Genomic DNA, 23,342 nt, shown 5'->3' on the forward strand with positions numbered 1-23,342 from the left:
ACACATATCAACACTTTCACTGCCAGAGGCCCTACAATTAGCGCTGTCATCGTGGGCATCAATTCTTCTCCCACAGATCACGTGCCTCCCAATCACGACAGTGGAATTTTTCCACTGGGCAGCTGAAACGGACGCCACTTAGCTGACCAGGTCCAGTTCACATTGGGAGTTGCTCTGGGAATGTGCTGATCACATTTTGCCTGTGTGAATCGGAGCTCCCTTTGTCCAGAACAGCCTTTGCTCTGAGTCGCATCCAAAGCCTTCACTCCATGTCTAGCCAAGTTCTATACATCTCGCCTGAGTTCTCCACACCAGCTACTCAGGTCTTTGCTACAAGCTGTGCTTAAATCTTCACTCCACTTGTCATTCGAGTTCAGCATACTGGCCACTGGTGCCTCCATTCCAAGGTACATTCCTAGTCTGTCTCTTCTCTAAGATTTCCATTTTGGGCCCGACATCAGCTGCACCCATAGCTTGCTAGTGCACAATTCAGTCACACTCCCGGATTACGACAGACACGTCCTCGGCCCAGCCGATAGAGCCCATCTCTCTGCAGTAGCCACGCTACCTCCGACGAGCTATGAGCTTCTGCTTCATTGGGACCTATCTTCTGGACTGTCCTCAAGCCCTACCATTTTCCACTGATATGGTTGCACTGACATCACCCTTGTCATGATGTCTTCAGAGGTACATCAGTGACTATCAGTGGGTAGGAAATAAGCAGTGTTGATTTGAGTCCAAATGACTGTTTTGTTGTGTTCCATTTATGAGTGTAAATAAAGTTCATTTATTATTGCTATCTGGGGCATGTTAAGTGGCATAGCTCTCTAGGCCACAACACAAAACACAGCTTTTGATGCAGCCAGTGAAGTTGAACATGTTTTCCTTTGTGTCTCTCTACACTATCACTGCTCACACGCTATGAACATGCGCTGGTAACTTCATGACCACAAACATGTAGCTAAGCCATGATTATTTTGTAGTAAAAAAAAATGCATTGTGATCAAGTATTGTAAGATGAAAGGGTGCCATAACTGTCCTCTTCTTGGTCCTTTTTAAACAGATGTCTATAACAAATCTTATAGGGAAAATTATCATATAATTTTATTCCATGATACAAAACATTATTTCAAGTTTTTTGCTCAGTTTTCCTTGGTATATGTGGGTCCAAATGGGATCCTGTTCTGATTAGGTACAGAACTATTAGTGGAATCACTTACTTATTTATGTCTTCCTTCATATGCACAACAGATTAGTAGATGCACACTAATACTCAGATTCTTAAATAATTCTTTACGACAAGCCTGCCTGCTAACTTCAGTTATTATTATTATTATTATTATTATGGTCTTTTCTGCAGTTTGAAAAATCCTTCCATGTTTTGTGACATTGACCCTCAAAAAAGAATCCCACACCTACATAAATAACAATTGGCTGTTACACACTGATGACATTCTCAGAGAATTACATTCTGATGACATTATTTTTGCTAGTAACTTTGTTTGTTCATTCCATATTAACTGACAGTGAAATTCATTCTTAAAAATGTTATGTTTGTTTTTTTATTTTTTATTTTTTTGGCAGGGGGGGTTATAAAAAACAACTAAGGTGATATGCGTCCATATCAGAACCTTGAAACACCAAGATGAAAAAGGAGTAAAAAGCGATTACATGTTAAGCCCAATTGACAGAAGGAAAGACAGCTAAAAACAAGGACTTCCTCTTCGATAAAGGTCCATAAAATACACCATTGAGACAGCGGAGGTCCTGAACTAATGATTAAATGTCCTTTACCATATAGCTATGATGGATAAAAAGTAATACACAGTTGACAGCCAGTATGTCATTCACTAAAACGGCCGATAACTCAGACGGCAAACATAGAATAGTGGTTAAAAAAAAAAGAGCATTCAGTCAGGAACAAGAAAAACATCAAAGGGTGATGATAATGAGCACACAGTATTGGGGATTACCACTTAACAAATGGCAATGGCTAAAACAACAGTGCCCAATATGCAACCTAGCTAAAATGATCTCTTCATTGCAAGAGGACAGAAAGGGGGTCAGCCAAGCAGTTGGGAGAGGTTTAATTCCCAGGAGCTTCTTCCCATTAAGGGATGCCAAATGGACACCACCTGCACACAGTCAACAACACTGAGATTGTGGGAAGAAATGGAAGAACTAGTGGGCTGACATAGGAGGGCTGCAGCCTTGGCAGCAGTGTCAGCAGCTTTGTTTCCTGCCAGACAGACATGACCAGGGACCCACATAAACATCACAGTAGCTCCATCAGGAGGAAACAAGTGGAAGTTTTGTTGAACCTGCTGCACTAAGGGATGGACTGAGTACAGCACATAGAAGCTCTGAATGGCACTAAGAGAGTTGCTGGATGTATTGCGTGGCGTGATACAGGGCAAAGAGTTCTGCTGTAAATACAAAGCTGTGTTAAGGAAGCTGATACCGAAAACAGTCGGGGGCCATGATGAAGGCACAGTCAGTCAGTTTCAGAGCTATCAGTGTACACAAAGGTACTATCGCTAAGTTCCATGTGATGGACAAGAAACTTATGGCAATAGATATAATTTGGAGTAGTGTCCTTAGGGAGCGAATGAAGTCCAAGACGAACATGAGCCGCTGCACAAAGCCAAGGTGGTGAAGGGCTCACATCCATCAGGAAAGTGGTGGTGTGAATTTGAGCTGCTGGGGCAGTAGTTGGAAGTGAACTCCAGGAAGTAACAGAGCTCCCCCCCCCCCCCCCCCTACTGGCAGTCAAAGGAGTCATCGAAGGAGGTGGTGTAGAATGGATGGCCAGGCATCGCAGACAAAAGGCATGCATATTTGCTGAGGAGAACATGAGAACATCACATCGGTATGACAGCGGTAGTTTAGCAGCTTCTGCTTACAGACTCTCAACAACCGCATTAGTGTAAAAGGTGCCAGTGGCCAAACAGATGCCATGATGGTGGACTATATTTAGATGGCGTAGGATCGATGGATGTGCAGGCGCATAAATGAAACCTCCATAGTCTATTTTTGAAAGGACAAGGCATCAGTACAAAAGGAAGAGGGTGGTCCGATCTGCTCCCCAGGAAATATCGCTGAGGACACGTAGGACACTGAGGGACAGTGTACAGCTGGCGGTCGGATAACACACATGGGAGAACCAAGAAAGTTTCCTATCATGCACGAGCCCCAGGAATTTTGTAGTTTCAGTGAATGGAAGAGCAACAGGCCCAAGAAGTAAAAACCGTGAGAGAAACCCATTGTGCCACCACAAATTCATATAAATGGTTTTGTCAGGGGAAAAGGAAAAGCCATTGCCAATGCTCAACGAGCAAAGATCATCGAGACACCACAGAAGACACTGCCCACGGAGAAAGCCATGGAGAACTGCAAGAGATCACAAGATCGTCAATGAAGAGGGAACTGGAGATGCGTAGCAGGAGATGGACCATAACAGGGTTAGCAGCAATAGCAAAGAGAACAGTGCTCAAAACATAATCTTGAGGGGCACACACTTTTCCTGGGTGAAGGTGTTCGACAAGGCAGAACTCATACGTACCTTGAAAACTCAGTCTTTTAACAATTCCTGAAGGAAATGGGGTAGGTGGCTTCGGAAGCCCCACCTGTAGACTATGGAGGGTGCCAGCCCTTTGACAGAGGTCTTAGGTTTCCTCCAAATCAAAAAACATTGCCACAATCCGGTATTTCCACAGAAAACTGTTCATGACATGGGTTAATAAAGTGATGAGATGGCCAACAGCGGAATGGCACACTCAAAATCCACACTGTGCAGTGGTTAGTAGATTAAGAGACTCAAGTCACCATACCAGCCAGGCATTAATCATATGATCCATCACCTTGCAAACACAGCTCATGAGAGAAAGGAGGGACTAGCTAGAATGAAGGTGTTTGTCCTTACCAGGCTTAGGTATGGGTATGACAGTGGCTTCATGCGAGCATTTGGGAAACGTGCCATCTGCCCAGATATGATTGTACGTATGAAGGAGAAAGTGCTTACCCATGAAAGAAAGGTGATGCAACAATTGAATGTAAACGCCATCCGGCTCTGGGGTGGAAGTTTGGGAGGAAGTGAGAGCATGATCTAACTCCCGCATAGTAAATGCAGCGTTGCTTAACATTCACAATTCTGAGAGGTGAGAGTTATCATCCAAGCTTCCTCCACACATTTCCAATAGAGGAAGGCAGGATGACAGTGCGTGGAGCTCGAAACCTCCGCAAAAAAGTGGCCCAAGGTGTTGGAGATAGCAATAGAGTCCACTATGACATCATCTGCTACGGTCAGGCAGGATACTGGGAAATGGACCTTGGCCCCAGAGAGCTGTTGGAGGTTGGTCCACATGACTGAAGAGGGAGTGGAACTGTTAAAAGAAATAGTTAATGAAACCCAGCAAGCTTTCTCACTATCTTGAGGAAAGCAACGACATTGGGCTTGCAACTGTTTATAACAAATGCTGTTTGTCACTATAGGATGCTGGTTAAAAACATGAAGAGCACATCTCCACACTTGATTGCATTGCAGCACACCTCAGTCCACCGAGGGACCGGGACATGGCACGGTAAAGGTGAAGTGCATGGAATGGAAGGTTCTACAGTGATAACACCAATTTTTGTAAGGTATTTTACTTGGGGATCACAACTGGGGAAATGTTCGTCGAAGGTGCCAGCGAAGAGTAAAGCCTCCAGTTGATCTTAGAAAGCTGCCGACTGGGTCTGCTCATAGGTGGGGTAGGAGTCAGCAAACGGATAGCACACAGGAAATGATTGCTTGAGTATGTGTTAGAGAGAAAGGACCACTTGAGATGATGGGCAAGCTGGGCAGTGCAGAACGAGAGGTCCAAATGGAAATAGGTGTGGGTGGATTCTGAAAGGAATGTGCATGCTCAAGTGTTAAGGCAGATGAGGTAGAAAGTCAGCCAAGAGGGCACCTCTCTGACAGGTCCTGGGAGAGACCCAAACGGGACGGTGTGCATTAAAGTCACCGAGCAGCAGAAAGGAGTGAGGGAGTTGTGCAATAAGCTGGAGGAAGTCCAGCCTCGTGACACCAGATGATGGAGAGATGTAGATGGTACAAAGAGAAAAGGTAAAGTGAGGAAGGTAAATGTGGACTGCAACAGCTTGTAGGCAGATGGTCAGTGAAATGGTTCGACTATGATCATCATCCCAGATGAGCAATTTTATTCCCTGCAGGCATAAAACAAGTGGACGCTGTGATTCCAAGACCAGCAGTAATTCATCCTTGTTGGATCAAAAATTGTGAACACTCGAGGGGGGACAGCAATAAAATGAAGAGTTGTCACCTCAGCAGCTGCCGAGTGGCAGACTTCAAAGACTCAGTGCTACAGGGTGCAGAGGCTAAAGGATCCTTCTCCATGAGCTCTACAGAGGTGTCAGCTCTCTCACAGGGTTGGGCAGCAGATTCCAGGGCATAGAAACAGTTGGCAGTGTGCACTGCCCAAACGCAGATAGGCCAGGTGAGGGTATAACAGGAGGACATTGTCAAAGAGGATCTACGATTTGGCGAAGGAGAAGACCGTTTGTTTTGTTTTTGCAGTTGGCAGCTGAAGACTCAGATGTCTGTTGGCTGTAGGTCGGATGTGTAGCAGGTGATTTCACTGCCGGAAGTGAAAATTTGGTGAGTTGGTGCACAGTCAGAGGAGAATATGGGGATGCTACAGTGACAATGGGTGATTTTACAACCATGGTGCTGAATTTGAGGTCGCAAGTCTGTGTGACCGTGTCCTTCGTGGAGCTAGGTGTAACAAGAACAGTACTGTAAGTACGGTAAAATGCATGGCTTCTGAGTAACCAGCACCTTGTGAGCAACAGGATAAGGCACTTTTCCATTCATGGGAAATTCTTGGAATGAGGCTGCATGGTCGTCATTGTAATTGGTGGAGCGGGAAGGAGAAGGTGGTCGATTGCCCTCGTGGGCATCCCCTACCACAAGTAGCACATTTGGCCGGGTTTCAACAGGACATTTGAATGTGGTTCTAATGTTGACATTGGTACCAGAGAATTGGGTTCGGAATGTACAGTTTGGTCTTGATGACTCCATAGCCTGCTTTGATCTCTGATGGAAGCACAACTCTGTCAAATGCCAGAAAAAGAATGCATGTAGGCACGAAGGATGCATCAACCTTTTTTACTACCCAAAGAACTGCAGTCATGGCCTGGTCAAAGGCATGAATCTGGATTGCTTCCTCATTCAGACCAGCAAGCAGCCTAGTGTAAATAACACCACATGAAGAATTCAGTGTTCGATGGGCCTCGACACGAACAGGATAGCTGTGGAGGAGTGGAACTGCACCCAGTTGTTGTGTGTGATAATCACAATTAGTTTCCAAAAGTAAAGTGCTACTGCATAAATGAGAGCAGTATTTCACACAGCTGGCAACTGAATAATAAATGGATTAACCATAGCAAAGACTGACCTTCAGTTCGCAATACCACAAGGAGTCAAGTTGCAAGTGGGAGTCTTGGAATCTTTAGCCTCATTCCACTTGTGTTTAGTAAACGTAGACTGAGTTGGTGATTGGCTCATATTGAGAAAATTCCCCATGATTGTTAGTGTCTCCGATGGCACACTCCTTCCAACTTGGGGGAGGGGGGGGCTCACCTGCTTTAGGTGATTGTTCACACCTCCTGAACTCCTGACAGAGGGATCAACTGGCAATTTTGGAAGGTAACAGCTCAGGCTGTCACCCCTTCCTGGACCTGGCCTGCACCAGGGGTTACATGAAAATGCTACCTGTCGACCTGGTCCCGGGAATTATGCATTACCCAGTCACCTTTTACGCATTAGATGTGTGAGCAAGCCTTCAGGAGCACACAGGGAGGTAGAAGAAACAAACAGGGACCTCAAATGATATGGCAGAGGAAGGATAGGAGGAGGAAATGAGGGAAAAAAGAAAGAAAGAAAAAAAAAAACATTGGAGAGATTATTCTGATGTAAGGCTACTGAAAATTAAGAACACATTCCCAAAAATACCCCAGACATGTTCCCCAAATGAGGGGAAAAAGAATAACAGGAGGATAGACATGCAACACACAAGGGAAAAGGCGCAGCAATGGCTGGGGCATCGTGGCAGCCAAGCATGGACTCGCCAAAGAGTGGTGAGCCCCCCGAGGGATTAAAATTTTGTTTTTATGTTTGTTACACAATCTCTATATGTTTGTCATCTATGCTTTATGTGTCAAGTTGTTTTCCTTCTTTATGCTGAAGTCCATGCCAATGTTTTCTTTATGTTGAATGTTAGCCTATTACGTATAGCCCAATTTGTAAACATTCTCTAGGGTTTCATTTTCCTTCCCTATTATGAGCTCTTGCATTTTATCAGTGACTATGATAATGCTGTCAACAGATACTAGAATTCTCCCCCCGTCTATTATAATAAGAATGGAATTGGATCCAGTGTACTACTCTCAGGAAGATTTATGTTTCTTGACCGACAATTGTTTACTAAAAAAATATCACAAAGAGAAGTGTGAACTATCTCGACTTTTTGCCAATTATTACCATCCAGATAATTTGCTAATCTTCTTGCACCTAGTGGTTTTGGTGTGTTGAGCAGTATTTTATTGTCAGTAGTGTCAAGTCTAAGAAAGTCTGTGACACAGTCAGCTTTGTTAAGAGCTTCAAGTACCACGTTTGAAAGCTCTAATTGCAGGTATTGCACTTCTCTTAATTCAGAAACCAAACTATGCTTAATTACAAAGTTTGTATTTATTCAGGTATCTCATTAGCCCATCTTTCATGACTGATTCAATTATCTTTCAGAGCACTGAGAATAGTGAAACTAGTCTATAGCTTTCTATACTCTCTGCATTATCTTGGTTTAGTAAGGACTAATTCATGAGCTTTAGGTACCTGAAAAAATAACTGAACTAAAGGACTCACGTGATGTTCGTTAACACTGTATATGCACATGTTTAGAACAGTGACTGGAACCTTGTATATGACCGCTGACCGCCCCTCCCCCCCTTTTTGTACTGTCTTCCTGACTTGAAGCTCTGTTGTGGGAAACATCAATATTGTGGTTGTTGTGCAGTTCATTATGGGTGCTAGATGTGTTTTTAGAATATTTTGTTGCAAGTTCCCTGTAAAAGCAGTACAACAGTCATTTATTTAAAAAATTTGTTAGTTTCTGTGGATTTTGTATTACTCTACTCCAATCTTTGATCTGTAAGGTATTACACATATGTCTGCCTTTTCTTGTTTCATGTTTTATGACATCCTATATAATTTTATTGCAGCATCTAGTACCCTGCTGTATACCAGTTTGTACCTGTGCAGCATAAGTGCAATTTGGCATAAATCTGACGCGGGTATATAAGCACTGACATGCAGGCAAGGGATTAAGGTGGCATTTGTTGTGTCTTTCCGACGTACATGCGGTAAATGCAGAAACATGAGCTACAGTGACATTATCACCAAATGCGTCCGATCAGGACCAATACTGATACATATGTGTCACAGAATGAAGAATGTATATGGAGCAGCACAGTGGTCTAAAATCATTGTTGCAGAATGGTGTACCGAGGGGTGCTGCTACTTTGTGGTAATGCGTGTCCCCATATCGCACATGCCATAACGCATAAGTTACGCCAGCGCAAGTGGGAGACGCACTAGCATCTGCCCTATAGTCCCGATTTCTCCCTTTGTGATTATCTTGCCTTGACCAATTCAAAAAGGGCTCGAAAGGTCGAGGACTCGTGTTGGATGAAGATGTACAGCAAGTGGCTGCAGACTTCTCCATGCAGCAGGACATGGTGTTTTACGAAACAGTTACCTTCAAATGAGTTCTTCAGTGGGATGATTACCTCAATGCTCATGTTGATTTTGCCTGATTGGCATACCAATTCTGGTTTGTACGGCATTTGAACAGAAATTTGGTTGCCCCTTATGTTTTTCTTAGCTGTTGCTATTGAAATGGCTTCTTTTGGAAAAGAGAACATGGGATCTATATTGCTTTCCGTACACACTTTATCCCAAGTTTGATTTGCCAATTCCCTACAAAAAGTGTGAATTGTATGTTCAGAGGAAGTCCTTTTGTAGGCCTCAAGTTAGGAGAGTTTTACCAAGCCTGTCTTTAGATTTGTATCTGACAGTAATGATCAGGGGCGGGCAAAATCTTTGGTAAATACTTTACAATTTGCTCTGTTGATATTTGTAAGAGCCTGGTGTCTGCTGAAATTTAGTGATACCGTAGAATTCGTATTTACCATTTGTGCCATGGCAGAAGGATTCAACATGTTTAGGAAGTTATCACTAATTTCATCCTCAACACCTATATATTTATCACATAAAACTTTTCATTACCTTGTATCTAATGAGCTGATGGTTCCAATGTAAAATCTTTACCGAGTCATTCTACTGTATATAAGGACTTACTGTTTTTGGAGGACAAAAGTACAGGTGTGTGAAAAACAGACTATGAATTTATAACAGCATAAATGTGTTGTTTGTTCTGGTCTTCAGCCCAGAGACTGGTTTGATGCAGCTCTCCATGCTACTCTATCCTGTGCAAGCTTCTTCATCTCCCAGTACCTACTGCAACCTACATCCTTCTGAATCTGCTTAGTGTATTCATCTTTCGGTCTCTCTCTACGTTTTTTACCCTCCACGCTGTCCTCCAATACTAAATTGGTGATCCCTTGATGCCTTCTGTTGGTCAAGTTGTGCCACAAACTTCTCTACTCCCCAATCCTATTCAATACTTCCTCATTAGTTATGTGATCTACCCATCTAATCTTCAGCATTCTTCTGTAGCACCACATTTCGAAAGCTTCTATTCTCTTTTTGTCTAAATTATTCATTGTCCACATTTTACTTCCATACATGGCTACACTCCATACAAATACTTTCAGAAACGACTTCCTGACACTAAAAAATTTACACTCCATGTTAACAAATTTCTCTTCTTCAGAATCACATTCCTTGCCATTGACAGTCTACATTTTATATCCTCTCTGCTTCGACCATCATCAGTTATTTTGCTCCCCAAATAGCAAAACTCCTTTACTGCTTTGAGTGTCTCATTTCCTAATCTAATTCCCTCAGCACCACTCGATTTAATTCAACTACATTCCATTATCCTCGTTTTGCTTTTGTTGATGTTCATCTTATATCCTCCTTTCAAGACACTGTCCATTCCATTCACCTGTCCTTCCAGGTCCTTTGCTGTCTCTGACAGAATTACAATGTCATTGCAAACCTCAAAGTTTTTAATTCTTCTCCATGGATTTGAATTCCTACTCCGAATTTTGGTTTTGTTTCCTTTACTGCTTGCTCAATATACAGATTGAATAACATTGGGGATAGGCTACAACCCTGTCTCCCTCCCTTCCCAACCACTGCTTCCCTTTCATGCCAATCAACTCTTATAACTGCAATCTGGTTTCCGTACAAATTGTAAATAGCCTTTTGCTCCCTGTATGTTACCACTGCCACCTTCAGAATTTGAAAGACAGTAGGCCCTATTCCAGTCAACATCGTCAAAAGTTTTCTAAGTCATAGGGAAGAAGTTACGCTCTGTGCAAAATTCTACAACGCGGCTTCCTCTTTCATTCCTTACTCCCATTCCATATTCACCTACTACATTTCCTTCTCTTCCTCTTCCTACTATTGAGTTCCAGTCACCTATGACTATTAAATTTTCGTCTTCCTTCACTATCTGAATAATTTATTTTATCTCATCATACATTTCATCAATCTCTTCGTCATCTGCTGAGCTAGTTGGCATATAAACTTGTACTACTGTGGTAAGTGTGGGCTTCGTATCTATCTTGGCTACAATTATGCGTTCACTATGCTGTTTGTATTAGCTTACCCACATTCCAATTTTCCTATTCATTATTAAACCTACTCCTGCATTACCCCTATTTAATTTTGTATTTATAACCCTGTAATCACCTGACCAGAAGTCTTATTCCTCCTGCCACTGAACTTCACTAAATCCCATTATATCTAAATTAAACCTATCCATTTCCCTTTTTAAATTTTCTAACCTACCTGCCCGATTAAGGGATCCGTAGAACACCAGTTTTCTTTCTCCTGATAACAACGTCCTCCTGAGTAGTCCCCGCCCGGAAATCAAATGGGGGACTATTTTACCTCCGGAATATTTTACCCAAGAGGACGACATCATCATTTAACCATGCAATAAAACTGCATGCCATCGGGAAAAATTATGGCTGTAGTTTCCCCTTGCTTTCAGCCATCTGCAGTACCAGCACAGCAAGGCCATTTTGGTTAGTGTTACAAGGCCAGATCAGTCATTCATCCAGACTGTTGCCCCTGCAACTACTGAAAAGGCTGCTGCCCCTCTTCAGGAACAACACATTTGTCTGGCCTCTCAACAGATACCCATCTGTTGTGGTTGCACCTGCAGTATGGCTATCTGTATCACTGACGCAAGGTCCATGGTTGATGTGGGAAGGAACATAAACATAAATGTATACAGAGTTGTATTACTGTGTATTGTATGAGACTGACTTATTTGGTTCACACTACTTTACATATATGTTTATTTTCCTTTTGAATAGTTTCACTTGAATTCTCACATACTTTTACATTTGGACAACATCCATACAGTATTTATTGTCTAGGGTAGATAAATGAAATAAATACGTATTATTATATTTTTATGAGGTCAGACTCTTTCCAGAACTTCATCTAATAAGAAAGGAAGGAAGGAAGAAAGAAAGAGAGTGTTCACAACATCACAAGTATAGTGGCACGTGCACAGGATGCCTAAATTTTTATCGATGTGTAGCTATGACAGTTCAGTGCTGCCAATTCGAAATGTTTATCTATCCTCATTGTGATCAGATCTTACCAGTACAAATATAATGTCTTGAGAGTAGCACAATTCAGTTTCCAAAGTAGTAGTTACTATGATCATTAATATTAAGATTAATTTGCTACAATTTCCCATTCTTCTCATGTGCCATCAATTCTCTTCATTTTAGCACGACTTCTGCTGGTCTCGTAATTTACAATCTGCCTTATATTTGGTGACTTCTAACAAGATTTTTTTCACTTCAACAGTCTACAATAACACAGTATTTACCACAGCTTGCAATTGTTAAATTTCTGTCTTCTGCACTGTCCATGTTTCCCACCAATACAGGACTGTGTCCCAAAATATACCCTACCATGAATCTTTTCCTGCCTATTAACCAATGTTTCTATAGAAGCAAAGCCCTTTTCTCTTGCGCATTTTCTTCTATGTCTTTCTTGCATCTTTCTTCCTTATCTGTTCAACTTCAGATGCAGAAAAATTCACATGATTAGCTAAGTTTTCTGATTGTTTATGTGCATTTTATAGCTATCAGAGCTAGCACATGGTAAAATTTTAATGGGGTAAGTGCTGTATTTACATTTTTTGCACATCAATGTATTCAGCACTTACTGTGAGATATGACAGGCACAGCACAGGACGTGCCAGCTGCTGCTTCTATATAGCTAATGAGAAAGCAGCAGCCAGATGACTTGCTTTGTAGCAAGAGGTGAAGGAATATCAGTCTCATGTCAATATAAATGCACAATCTGCTATGAATTCATGAAAAATGGCAAGAATTGTACATGCAAAAGTTAGCAAAATATTTGCTGTAGTAAACAAAGTGAATGGGCAGTGCTTAAGATATAGCTGAATTAAAAACCTATAGGGGTGTGAGATGTACATAATTTGTTGTGACTGTCTTCTTTTCATAAGTCATCTTTCAGTTCCATCGAAATAATAATAGAGTTAAATAAAAAACTGTATTGTTAACATAATTCATATAATTTTCACATAGTGACATCGAATTTTGGAGACACTTATTCATTAGAAAGGTAATTACACTAATCAATATTTTAATTTTCTTGGGGAGAGGAAGCCCAAAGAAAAAAGAAATAAATTACGACACACATGTAAAGCTTGGTAATTTTGTGAAAATCAAGGGGGGGGGGGGGGGGAGTGGGGGTTGATAAAAAAAATCATCATCCTAATTGTGTTAGTCTAAACTGTCAAGCAAATTTTAACATGAATCTGGTAGTGAAATCATTTGTTATAAAACTGATAATATAGTAACTTTAATAAAGAAATGAACACTAATCTCATTTACTAATTTCCAGGATTCCAAGAGGCATGATGTCAACAACTGTATGATTTACCAAATTATGCTATAAGTTGCTGAGAACAGTCAAAGTTGCAATACTAATTTCCTTTATTACTTCATGATTTGTTTCAAGCCTAAGCTCATTATCAAATCATCCCCTAACCTATGCAATAACATGCAGCATGCAGTTAGGTGAATGAACTTCAACCCTGTACTAATTTACAAGATACATTTAACTGGAATGAATAGTTGTGTGGCTTAGGCTCAGTACTAATCATCAAGTAACAAAGACAATTCACATTGCAACTTTGATGTTCCTCTCCAATTTATTGCATAATTTAGTACTAATTGCATTGTTAAAAGGTTATACAAGTGACTGCAGCTCCCATGACAGGATCAGCATTTGCTAAGATTTTACTCAATCCTGGCTTAATGATAGCACAATTTGTTTGACTCAGTTTTTTGTGAATAAATGTGAAAAATTAAAGTACTATGTGTGCTGGACTTTTCGAAATAAAAGTTAAAAGATTTACATAGGAAAGCAATGTGGGAGACCAAGAAACACTGGGATTGATGTACATCCCAATCTATAGGTAGCAAATACAACAAATGCCTCATAAATTTTGCTAACTTTGTAATTCTTAATTTTACTAAAACATGAGTCTACAAATGTACATACTTTTAGATGTCAACTTAATGTTATTCTACATAAAACTGATTTTGTAGATCATTCTGGAAAGTTTACACAAATTGGTTCCATTTTCAAACTGTACATTTCGTGTACAACTGTTAAATTATTGACCATCTAAACAAAAACCTGTGAAAATGTTAGTATTAAAAGACTAAATTTAATTAATATGTAAATTAGAAATTTTCTCCCTTAATTGTTCCAGAAAGATATCATTAAAATTTGCACTAAAATGTATTTTTTTTCCATGATTTTGTTTGTATAAAACATACCAATATATTTCGAAAAGTAGTACCACTCAGAGTGTGTCAGAATTGACATATTGTCAAAAGTTATATTCAACAGTGTAAGAAAGATTGCGGTTATTTATTACAATGCATGAAAGAATACTTCCCTCATGAATGCCTAGTGTGTATTATTTGCAATGAAACAATTATGACAACCACACTGATGACAGAAGATTCAGAAGTTATGTAAGAACATTGTCACCATTTGCTACAATTTTTATCAACAATTGTAAAAAGCTTCACAAATTATTTTGAAGCAAATTACAAGTTAAAAGTAACACCAGCTTCTTGTACAATTTGTAATGGGCTGTTACAACACATCAAACTGAACAAGATACATGCAAATTCTTCAACAAAATATTTGCTGCTCCAGAAAACATCTCACTAATTGCTCAAACTACATGAGAGTAGGAACACTTCAATATCTATAAGAGATCTTCACTCATGAAGATCATATCTGTGTCACACCATGCTCATTTGCTTTGCCAGCAGCCATCTGAAGTGCCACTTGCCAATGTAGACCTTGGGTCACATTACAGACCAAACTATCACCACAACATCCATCTGAGGGAAAGCTGCTTTTTATGTGACAAATTCATTGTCTTCATCAACTTGCAATTAAATTACAATTTCGGTACTATGAATACATTTCTTTTTTTCTTGCCACTCATTAGTTATGTAAAACTATCATTCCATTGGCTTTGAGAAAATGAAACTTTGGCAACCTAGAAGCAGTACAGAAACAGGTCCAGATCTAGTTTTGAGCCCTAGCACACATTCAACTTCATTAAGCACTTAAATCAATTCCTGCTTGCTTTTGGTGATGACTGACATTTCACTGATGACCCATATTGTGCTGATTTTCCGCCCACAATAAACAGCACTCATCTCAAAACAATCCTCTACTTCTCTCACTGAATCTGCAATATATAAATTATAAATCAGTTATGAAAATGAGTAACCTAACCTTACACATTTCCTGATTTTAATATCTTCTACCATTTCACCAGTGCCAATTTCTCCACTCGACTTCACATAAAGAAAATGATTAACCTCTTATCCATATAGGCCTAGTTGACACCACACAGCCTAAGAGTAAAAAGATTTTATTCCATTGCATTTTAACAAAAGCCTTCTTCAAAGCTACAAATGCAATGTAAGTTTCCTTATTTACACTCAATTTGTTCTTTTACAATCACAGTGCTACAATTGCTTCTCAAGTGTCCCTCGTTCTCTTGAGATGAAATTGGTTCTCTTTGATGACATATTTTGTGAATATTTATGATGTCTTTGACACCAGACTTCCAGCACCAGTAATTCTTACATCTAAAAATTATATCTTCTGTACCATCTTCCTGCCCATTGCTCCTATACTAATCGGCCAAATTACTTCTTAGCAGCTACAAAATGTTTGTTTGAGCAGTTGCCAGACAATGGGCTGTACTGTGCATGCGCAGCTACGATGACGTAGGCAGCCCCTTCTTGGTGCTTGCTCTGGTAGTACCCTTTTCGTTGTATTTCTGTGTGGAATTTCGTGCATGGCGGGGCATCACGTGGCCATGTGCAGCTCTGCGGCATGTTGTTGAGAGGACCTAGGGAGTTGTACCTGGAGCAATTGTTTTATCAGTTCTACCCAGATAAGGAATGCGAATAAGGAAGCAGTTCTAGTGTATTATTCATTTCAAAACTATACTCAACACCTCAAAGTACCATAACATTTTGCTATGTAGTGACTTTGACAGATTTTGTTTTAATTCGTACTTTGCAATATTGTTATGTAGCATTTCCAATCAGGTTTACATCTATACAGCACTGCAAAAAGCTAGTATGACAGAATACAAATTTCTTCCAAAAAATTAAAAAAGAAATGTTTCTTGTGTAGCTTACATCAGAATAAAGGACAATAAATTTCATGACTATTTTAAAATGTGTAAAAAATTAACAAGGTTGTCTGTGAGGCAAAGAAACTGTAAAACTGACAGTTTATATTCTACTCTAGGAATATATATAAAGCCATGTGGCTGGAAGTCAACAATTTAGCATAGAATGGCATTCTATAAATTTAAGATGTGAACACAAATTAAGAAATAACTTCAGGTCTAGACGAAGTACAAAAGGAGTGCCTGTGATCGAAAAACACTGTTTCACAGAAGGCAGATTTGTAAAATTCTGCTGCAGCTGTCAATATATTTGAAACAAAATGTCTAGTTCAAAACCACTGACCAAATTTGCCTACTTGAAGTCAATGTTTACATATGTTTATACATATATAGCATTAAGACATCTTACTGTGTCATAAAAGGAATAGGGCCTCAGAGACTTCTCCAAGAGTATCGGGATTTCGTAAACCATACTAAAATGCTTAATTCAGGTTACAGTGCACATTTGTATATCCAGATTCTCTGTGAAGTACCTGACATTCAGCTTTTATGTATGGTTTTCGTGATACCAATTTTCTTGGAAGTCCAGTACTGTATTCTCAGGTTTGGTCTTTATTATGGTATAATGTCATTCAACCCAGAAAATGGAAATTTGCATTTGAAATTGAACAAAGTTGAAAGTAACCAATAGTGCGAAATGAAACACTTTGTTTCAGATAAACTAACTGCCTCAGTGGAAAAAAAATTAATAGAAGCAAATTTCTCTACAAAACTGACAGAAATAGACATTAACGGTTGATTTCTAATAACGTGGAAATAATATAAAATCAGAAAATTGAAACTACTAACTTATTTTGGTCTTTTATGTATATGAGAATGTATATTAATTCTCTTGATGGCTCCTAGCCACAGAAATCTGTTTTGTTTTCATTTGACGTGGGAGCTGTAAGCGAAGAGACCAGCAATATCACGAAACATATACATAGATCACATGGAGAAGGACCCTCCCCCCACTATAGCTCAGCTCGCTCTGCACATGCTGAATCTGGCAGCTTGGATGCGCCAGAAAAAATTTTCCAGGTAGCATCTGGTTACTTGCTGCTACTGCTCATACGGCAACGCTTCAAGTAGCCAGAAGCAGGAGAAGGCATTGCTCATACACAAATTCAGCTCTGTGCATGCGCACGAGCCTGCTGGCAACTGCTCAAATGAACCTAAAGTCTCTCCCATTGTGTATTTTGGGCTTCCATTCCCCAATTCTCTTTTTCATCCCTTACCTTTGTGCTTTTAACATGATTGTTCATTGTTTTGCGTGCAGCATCTACATTTTCCTGTTTTTATTTTGTAAGTATCCCATATTATGATACACTTCAGTTTTCCTATCATCTGCATCTGTGGTTGACATGTATTATTACAATGTCAGTTACATATCCAGTCAACTTCATCACTGACATTCTTTTTGTTTGCTGCAAATAATCCTTTACTCTATTGCCCGATTACATTATTATACTTACCATTGATTTATTGTTATCAAATTCTGTTTCATCCTAGAGGAATGCAGCAGTTCCTCTATCAGTCACAGCTGGCAACTGTTTGTTTTCTGCAGTCTTCTGCCAAGATGAATTAATTTTTGCAGTACTGCAACGTGTAGGATAACCGAACACTATCACATCTTTCCTAAGACAATGCAATTTCCTACCAAAAATATCATGACAGCTTCCTTCTCGATAAAATATTATGTAGGTTAGATAGTCATCCATTTGAATGTCCAGCCATAGGAAACTTGAGAGAAAAGTGAATTTTATTCCATCATTAATGACTTCATTGCCAACTGCTTTAAGCTTCCTTCCTTCTAGCATCTTATAATGCTGTGGTGGCGTCAGAACAGACTAAATCTAAAAGTAGAAAAGGAGGGGATGTAGCCACACATTTGAGAAACTGGTGAATAAGACAGGCACATTTGAGGAGTGACTACCAAGATGCAAAAATGATACAAGCCCAACAAAGGGAATATTTTACTTTAAAAACATTTTTCATATCCAAAATATAACAATATACGAATTTTTACAGGGCAGCACTTTAGAACCAATATTATTCATGTACAATAATGACTTTCTGCAGAATATCACATACAAAGAAAAAAGTCTGTGCTGATGACAGGAACATTGTAACCACAGATAAAATACCAGATCTGCTGGCACAGAAAAAAAGAATGGCGTTTTTAATGAGTTGGAAATTTTAGCTGGCCTATGTGGATAAATCTATCAGTTTATTATGTAGATTAACTGCTACACCATCAGCTTTACCTGTGATTGTGGGACAAGAGCCAAACTGAACTACACTTAAGAAATAAGTTATCATTGTAAGAAGAAACTGCGTGAATAACAGCTACAGCTGCTACTACTACTGCTACCAAACAATACAGCAGGACAGTGTGTTACACATAAATATTGGAATGGGAGATCTCACCCATACATAAAAATTAATTATCTCTCTCTGTTGACAGTAATATAACACGAGATAGCGCACTTACCCAGGTGGGCCTAAATAGCTCACAGCATTTATCTGAATTAATTTTAGGGAAAGAAAGATCACCAAGATAATATCCGAATACAGGAATTTGAAGTGAACGCAAGGGCATAACGGAAATTAGACGGCATCATTGATTAATATGCTTCTCTTTCCTTTAATATTGAAATAGTTTTGTGATAGATAACTCTCATTGTCACCAGAAAGCCAATTTTATAGTACGTATAGGATCTACACAAATTTGTTACCGACGCGTGGAATCGGACGCTTCTGTCGACCTGGTACTGATAATGGAACTAATACTTTTACTTCGCTAAAACATCTATTTCCACTCTTTCTGCTACTTATCATCGGAGTTGATCTTCTACGACGTGTATAAAACATATTCCTATGGGGCTTCACGGATTATTTTAAAGTGTTATTTGAGAAAGAGAGTAACAGCTTATGAATCGTATCAGAAGATGCAGTTGATACATGCTTTGCGTGCCAAAGTTACGAATGATGCGATAATCGTACACATTACATCAGAAGTCACATTACAAACTAGTTTGTCAAAATTTTCGACACGTCAAACTCTTTAAAGTATTTTGCTGCAAGTGGATCGTAGTTCGACATACTTCACATAGTAAACACTGCCGTCAACCGTGGTTCTTTCTTCCCATCCCGGCGGTAATTCGTCTTCGCTATCAGAATCTGGCAGAACAGCAGCCATACTCGTAACATAAACTTCGGAACATGTGACAAGTAGCGGTATTTATCGATATGAACACTCGTTTCCTAGGCAACGGAACGAGTTGTAAACATGGATGAAACGCTACTTCATGAAGTTGCTATTCTCCTGCCATCTATCGTCCCGTCATATAAGACTAAACTTATCCCGATTGACCACTAGGTGGCAGCGGATAACACTAGGCTTACACAGACGATCTCTACTTGGCTGTGGCGCATTGTACGAAAGCTCGTGTATTGGTCGCTTCAGAAATACTCTTAGTTTTAGTTCAAACACTGTGTGAAGCACATGAAGTTAGCATCCAAAATATCTTTTGGTATTGAATGACAATACTATTGATAAACAGTCTATATGACTAAACGGATAAGGCGGTTCATGGCCCCATCCCAGTCGCTGGTTGCCTATCAAACGGTTTCCCAGAGCAACTAAAATTTTTACAATCAGTATTATATAGAGTTAATGACCAAATTTAAAAATTTTGAATGCTTTTATAATCTACCCACTAAGAATTATGTTACAGGTTGAACACAGTAAGACTAATAACGCTGTTAGAAACTCGGAAATTACTCAAACTGTATTCTTCTAGTATATGAGAATCAGAGCCCTTAGTGACTTGCAACAAAGTTTACACATAACTTCAAACTTCCATGAAATTTTTTTCTCGTTGACACTTCTAACAAAATGATGAAAGGAAAAAAAGTTTATCGCTTACTACATTTTCGGTGTTCGTACAACAATGCTTCTGCATCAGGCATTACGTTTTAATTTATCACTCAATTTATATTCTGTATCCACAGATACTACTGAATGTAGCTGCAAAATTATACCACTTTAACCCGAACGACTCCTGGTAAATGCAATGCGACTCCATAAACATTTAAATGCGTGAAAAACTCTTAAATCGGAGAGCAAATTAGCCAGACTACGGAAATTCAGTGTTTCATCTCTTCGCGGTTGCCAACAAACTTTAAAAATAATTTGTTTTTCTAAACTTTTCCTCGCTTACAGACTTAACGTCAAGTATTTAACACTTTAACTCATTTGTAATGTGTGATTCTGTTTTTTAGTCCGGAGTTCGATTCATTAAGGAACGAGGTCAATAGTATTCGCCTACAGAAATACGGGGTTATAATAAAATAACGAATAATTAATTTTCTGAAAGTTCGTAAGCACTGAAGTCTAAAAGTATAAAGCGTGCATCCGCGACATAAAAGAGAGGATAGGCCTGCTAACTCTGAAGGAGGCGGCTTTAAATATGCGCCTAAAAATCGAAAAAAAGTCCAGGCTGATACACAAGTAGGTATCACATCTTTCATTTAAATCTTTTTATGCATTTCCGATGCAACGGCTAAAATGTTTATTACCTGGGACCCATCCAATACGATAAGTGAATCAGTGTAGTTTTTATAATAAAGGAGAACGTGGTTACGAAAGGCTTGAGAAAATTACTCATAAGGCATAATTAAGCGAATTAAAGCCATCACCTTTTTAATGAAAAGGTCAGCAGCCCTGTGTCTATTGTCATTTAATTTATAATGGTGATTGGAGCAGCAGTTTTCATTTTATTTTTGTTCTCTCTCTCTTTGTAAAGGGACTGGCCTGGACGGATATAAAGACTTCGACACAATCTCTGAACGTCTCTGGATAGTCTGTGTTACAAATCGGATAGAACTGCAATCATTAAGGTATTCAACGTGATTTATTAACGTCGCTATGAACAACTATAGCGTACTAAAAAAAGGAATGTTAGGTTGAGATTCAAATCAATCCAAAATTCGCATTTCAATAAAAAAAAGGGTTGTTTGCTAGGTAAATACGAGATGATAAAAGAAATATTTCAGACAGGAAAATTTTGCCTATATTTAATACAAATACATTACTTTTACACAAAATTAACGTTGTCTCTGTCCTTTACAAGTATAGTCAGTTACAATCAAATAGAGGTCGAAGAACAAGAATATGACAGCATAAATGTTTTGTTAGCTCTTGGTTCAAAGATACTTATACAAATACAGGAATATATAGAAATTCTCTCTTTGGTCTCTTACATATTTGTTCACTTGAGTATTTCTGTTCTTTTTTACTTTCGGTTGGAGCTTCTCTCATGACATTCCAACAAAAGTCTGCAAGCACACATGAGTTACACTTGCCCTGGTATCTCTTTACAATCGCTGAAACGTCTTTATGGAAGTCTCTTTGAGCTCATCACTCATAGTGCCACTATTGCTTGGAAAGAAGATGAGGAGGAGGTCCAAAAAGCTGATCTTGAGTGCCATATTACAACCCAGGTCTTGATATGTCCGTAGAAGTTCATTAACAGCTTCATTGTAATTTGCCTCTTTTTCATTTCCCAAGAAATATTCTGGAGGTATGGATGGGATCAAGCAAACCTTCTCCATGTGGTACTGGTCGTGTAGGTGATGTCAAAGATATCCATGATGGTCCACCTTTTCTTTCTCCTCATTTCATGTTTAACAGGAGGGACCATACAAAAATAACAATCACTGACATGCTTTGAAGTTTCTCGCCATGTCATGGGAACTACAAATGCCACTGACTTTACTGTCTTGCTTAACGAACAGAGATTTACTGGACATGAATTATAGCAAATATTTGATGCCCAAGGTTTAATGTCATCTGCTTTGGAGTTGAAGTAAAGGTAATATGCTGTCTTTATATTGGACCCAGTTCACATTTCTGAGAAGCAAAAGTCACTTTACCACACACATGGCAAAAGCTATTCACTCTTTTAACACATTTATGTGGCATCTCAGAGCTGAATTAATGTGAAATGCAAACAATATAAATTTGCACAAGAAAATTTAAATTATGAGTATATCTTTTACACCCATGAAGATAAATGAAGGTTTGCACTTGATTTATTATTTATCTGTGAAAATTTAACTTCAAACACAGAAAATTACTTAAACAGTTGGGGTGTGGATGATGGTTGCAGTAGCGGCTGAAAATTCTGAGTCCACCTCGGTCATGTATTCTTCTCCAATCAGAGACATCTCTCTCCCACCAGTAAATTGTCCGTGTCCGGTAGCTGAGTGGTCAGCGCGACAGAATGTCAATCCTAAGGGCCCGGGTTCGATTCCCGGCTGGGTCGGAGATTTTCTCCGCTCAGGGACTAAGTGTTGGCCGGCCAAAGTGGCCGTGCGGTTCTCGGCGCTGCAGTCTGGAACCGCGAGACCGCAACGGTCGGAGGTTTGAATCCTGCCTCAGGCATGGATGTGTGTTATGTCCTTAGGTTAGTTAGGTTTAACTAGTTCTAAGTTCTAGGGGACTAATGACATCAGAAGTTGAGTCCCTTAGTGCTCAGAACCATTTGAACCATTTTTTGACTAAGTGTTGTGTTTGCCATTTCATCCCCATCGACACGCAAGTCGCCGAAGTGGCGTCAAATCGAAAGATTTACACCCTTAGAACGGTCTATCCGACGGGAGGCCCTAGTCACACAACATTTACATTTACCAGTTTACAGAGTGGTCAAAACAAACGTATCCACTGTTTAGAAGTCCATAACTGGCAAACTAATTGACGGAGTTCTCTCACCTTTGGTAGTGTAACAGTTGGTAGTTCCGGCAATCGCCACACAAGGGTTAGGTCGCGTTGTTTTGTTTTGTCAGACGACAGTCGCCAAAGTGTCGTCAGTGTTTTGTTCTTAGTTGCACGTAGTTACTCGAGTAAACATGGCTGGCGCAAGGCTTACATTCGATGAAAGGAAGTCAGTTTTGAAGTGTTATTTTGAGTATGAAAACATTAATGAGGTTCAACGGCAATGGCGAAATGAATATCAAACAGAGCCTCCGACACGTTTCACGATTCGTCGCATTCGAGACAAATTTGAAGCCGAAGGCTGTGTTAAAGATGTACACAAACAACTATCTGGACGACCTGTAACAGTAACAAGTCCAGCTAACTCCCGTCGTGTGTTGCAACAATTCACTCGCTCACCACAGAAGTCCGTGAGACAGTGTGCCCGTGAAACTGGAGTGAGTCGCTCAAGTGTTCGGCGAATTTTGAAGGCAGCAGAGTGGAAGTGCTACATCCCACGATTGCTACACGCAATGAACGAGGACGACCCAGATCGTAGAGTG

General features: G+C 39.7%; 1 protein-coding gene across 2 annotated transcripts in view; it reads right to left on the bottom strand.

Annotated features, from left to right (window-relative positions):
- LOC126273464 (WW domain-containing oxidoreductase) overlaps positions 1–19,314 on the bottom strand; it is a 153,015-nt gene extending 133,701 nt beyond the window's left edge. Inside the window, exon 1 of one of the 2 annotated variants that reach the window (XR_007549325.1) lies at positions 19,127–19,314. Coding sequence is in view for 1 of the 2 variants with exons in the window: in XM_049977024.1 (XP_049832981.1) it covers positions 19,127–19,221 (95 nt within the window). In the remaining variant the exon portion in view is untranslated. The remainder of the gene's footprint in view (positions 1–19,126) is intronic. The other variant, XM_049977024.1, reaches the window with a different exon arrangement.
- Positions 19,315–23,342: the final 4,028 nt, after the last annotated feature.

This window comes from Schistocerca gregaria, chromosome 5 (assembly GCF_023897955.1).
Source record: "Schistocerca gregaria isolate iqSchGreg1 chromosome 5, iqSchGreg1.2, whole genome shotgun sequence".
In the NCBI taxonomy this organism is placed as follows: Eukaryota; Metazoa; Arthropoda; class Insecta; order Orthoptera; family Acrididae; genus Schistocerca; species Schistocerca gregaria.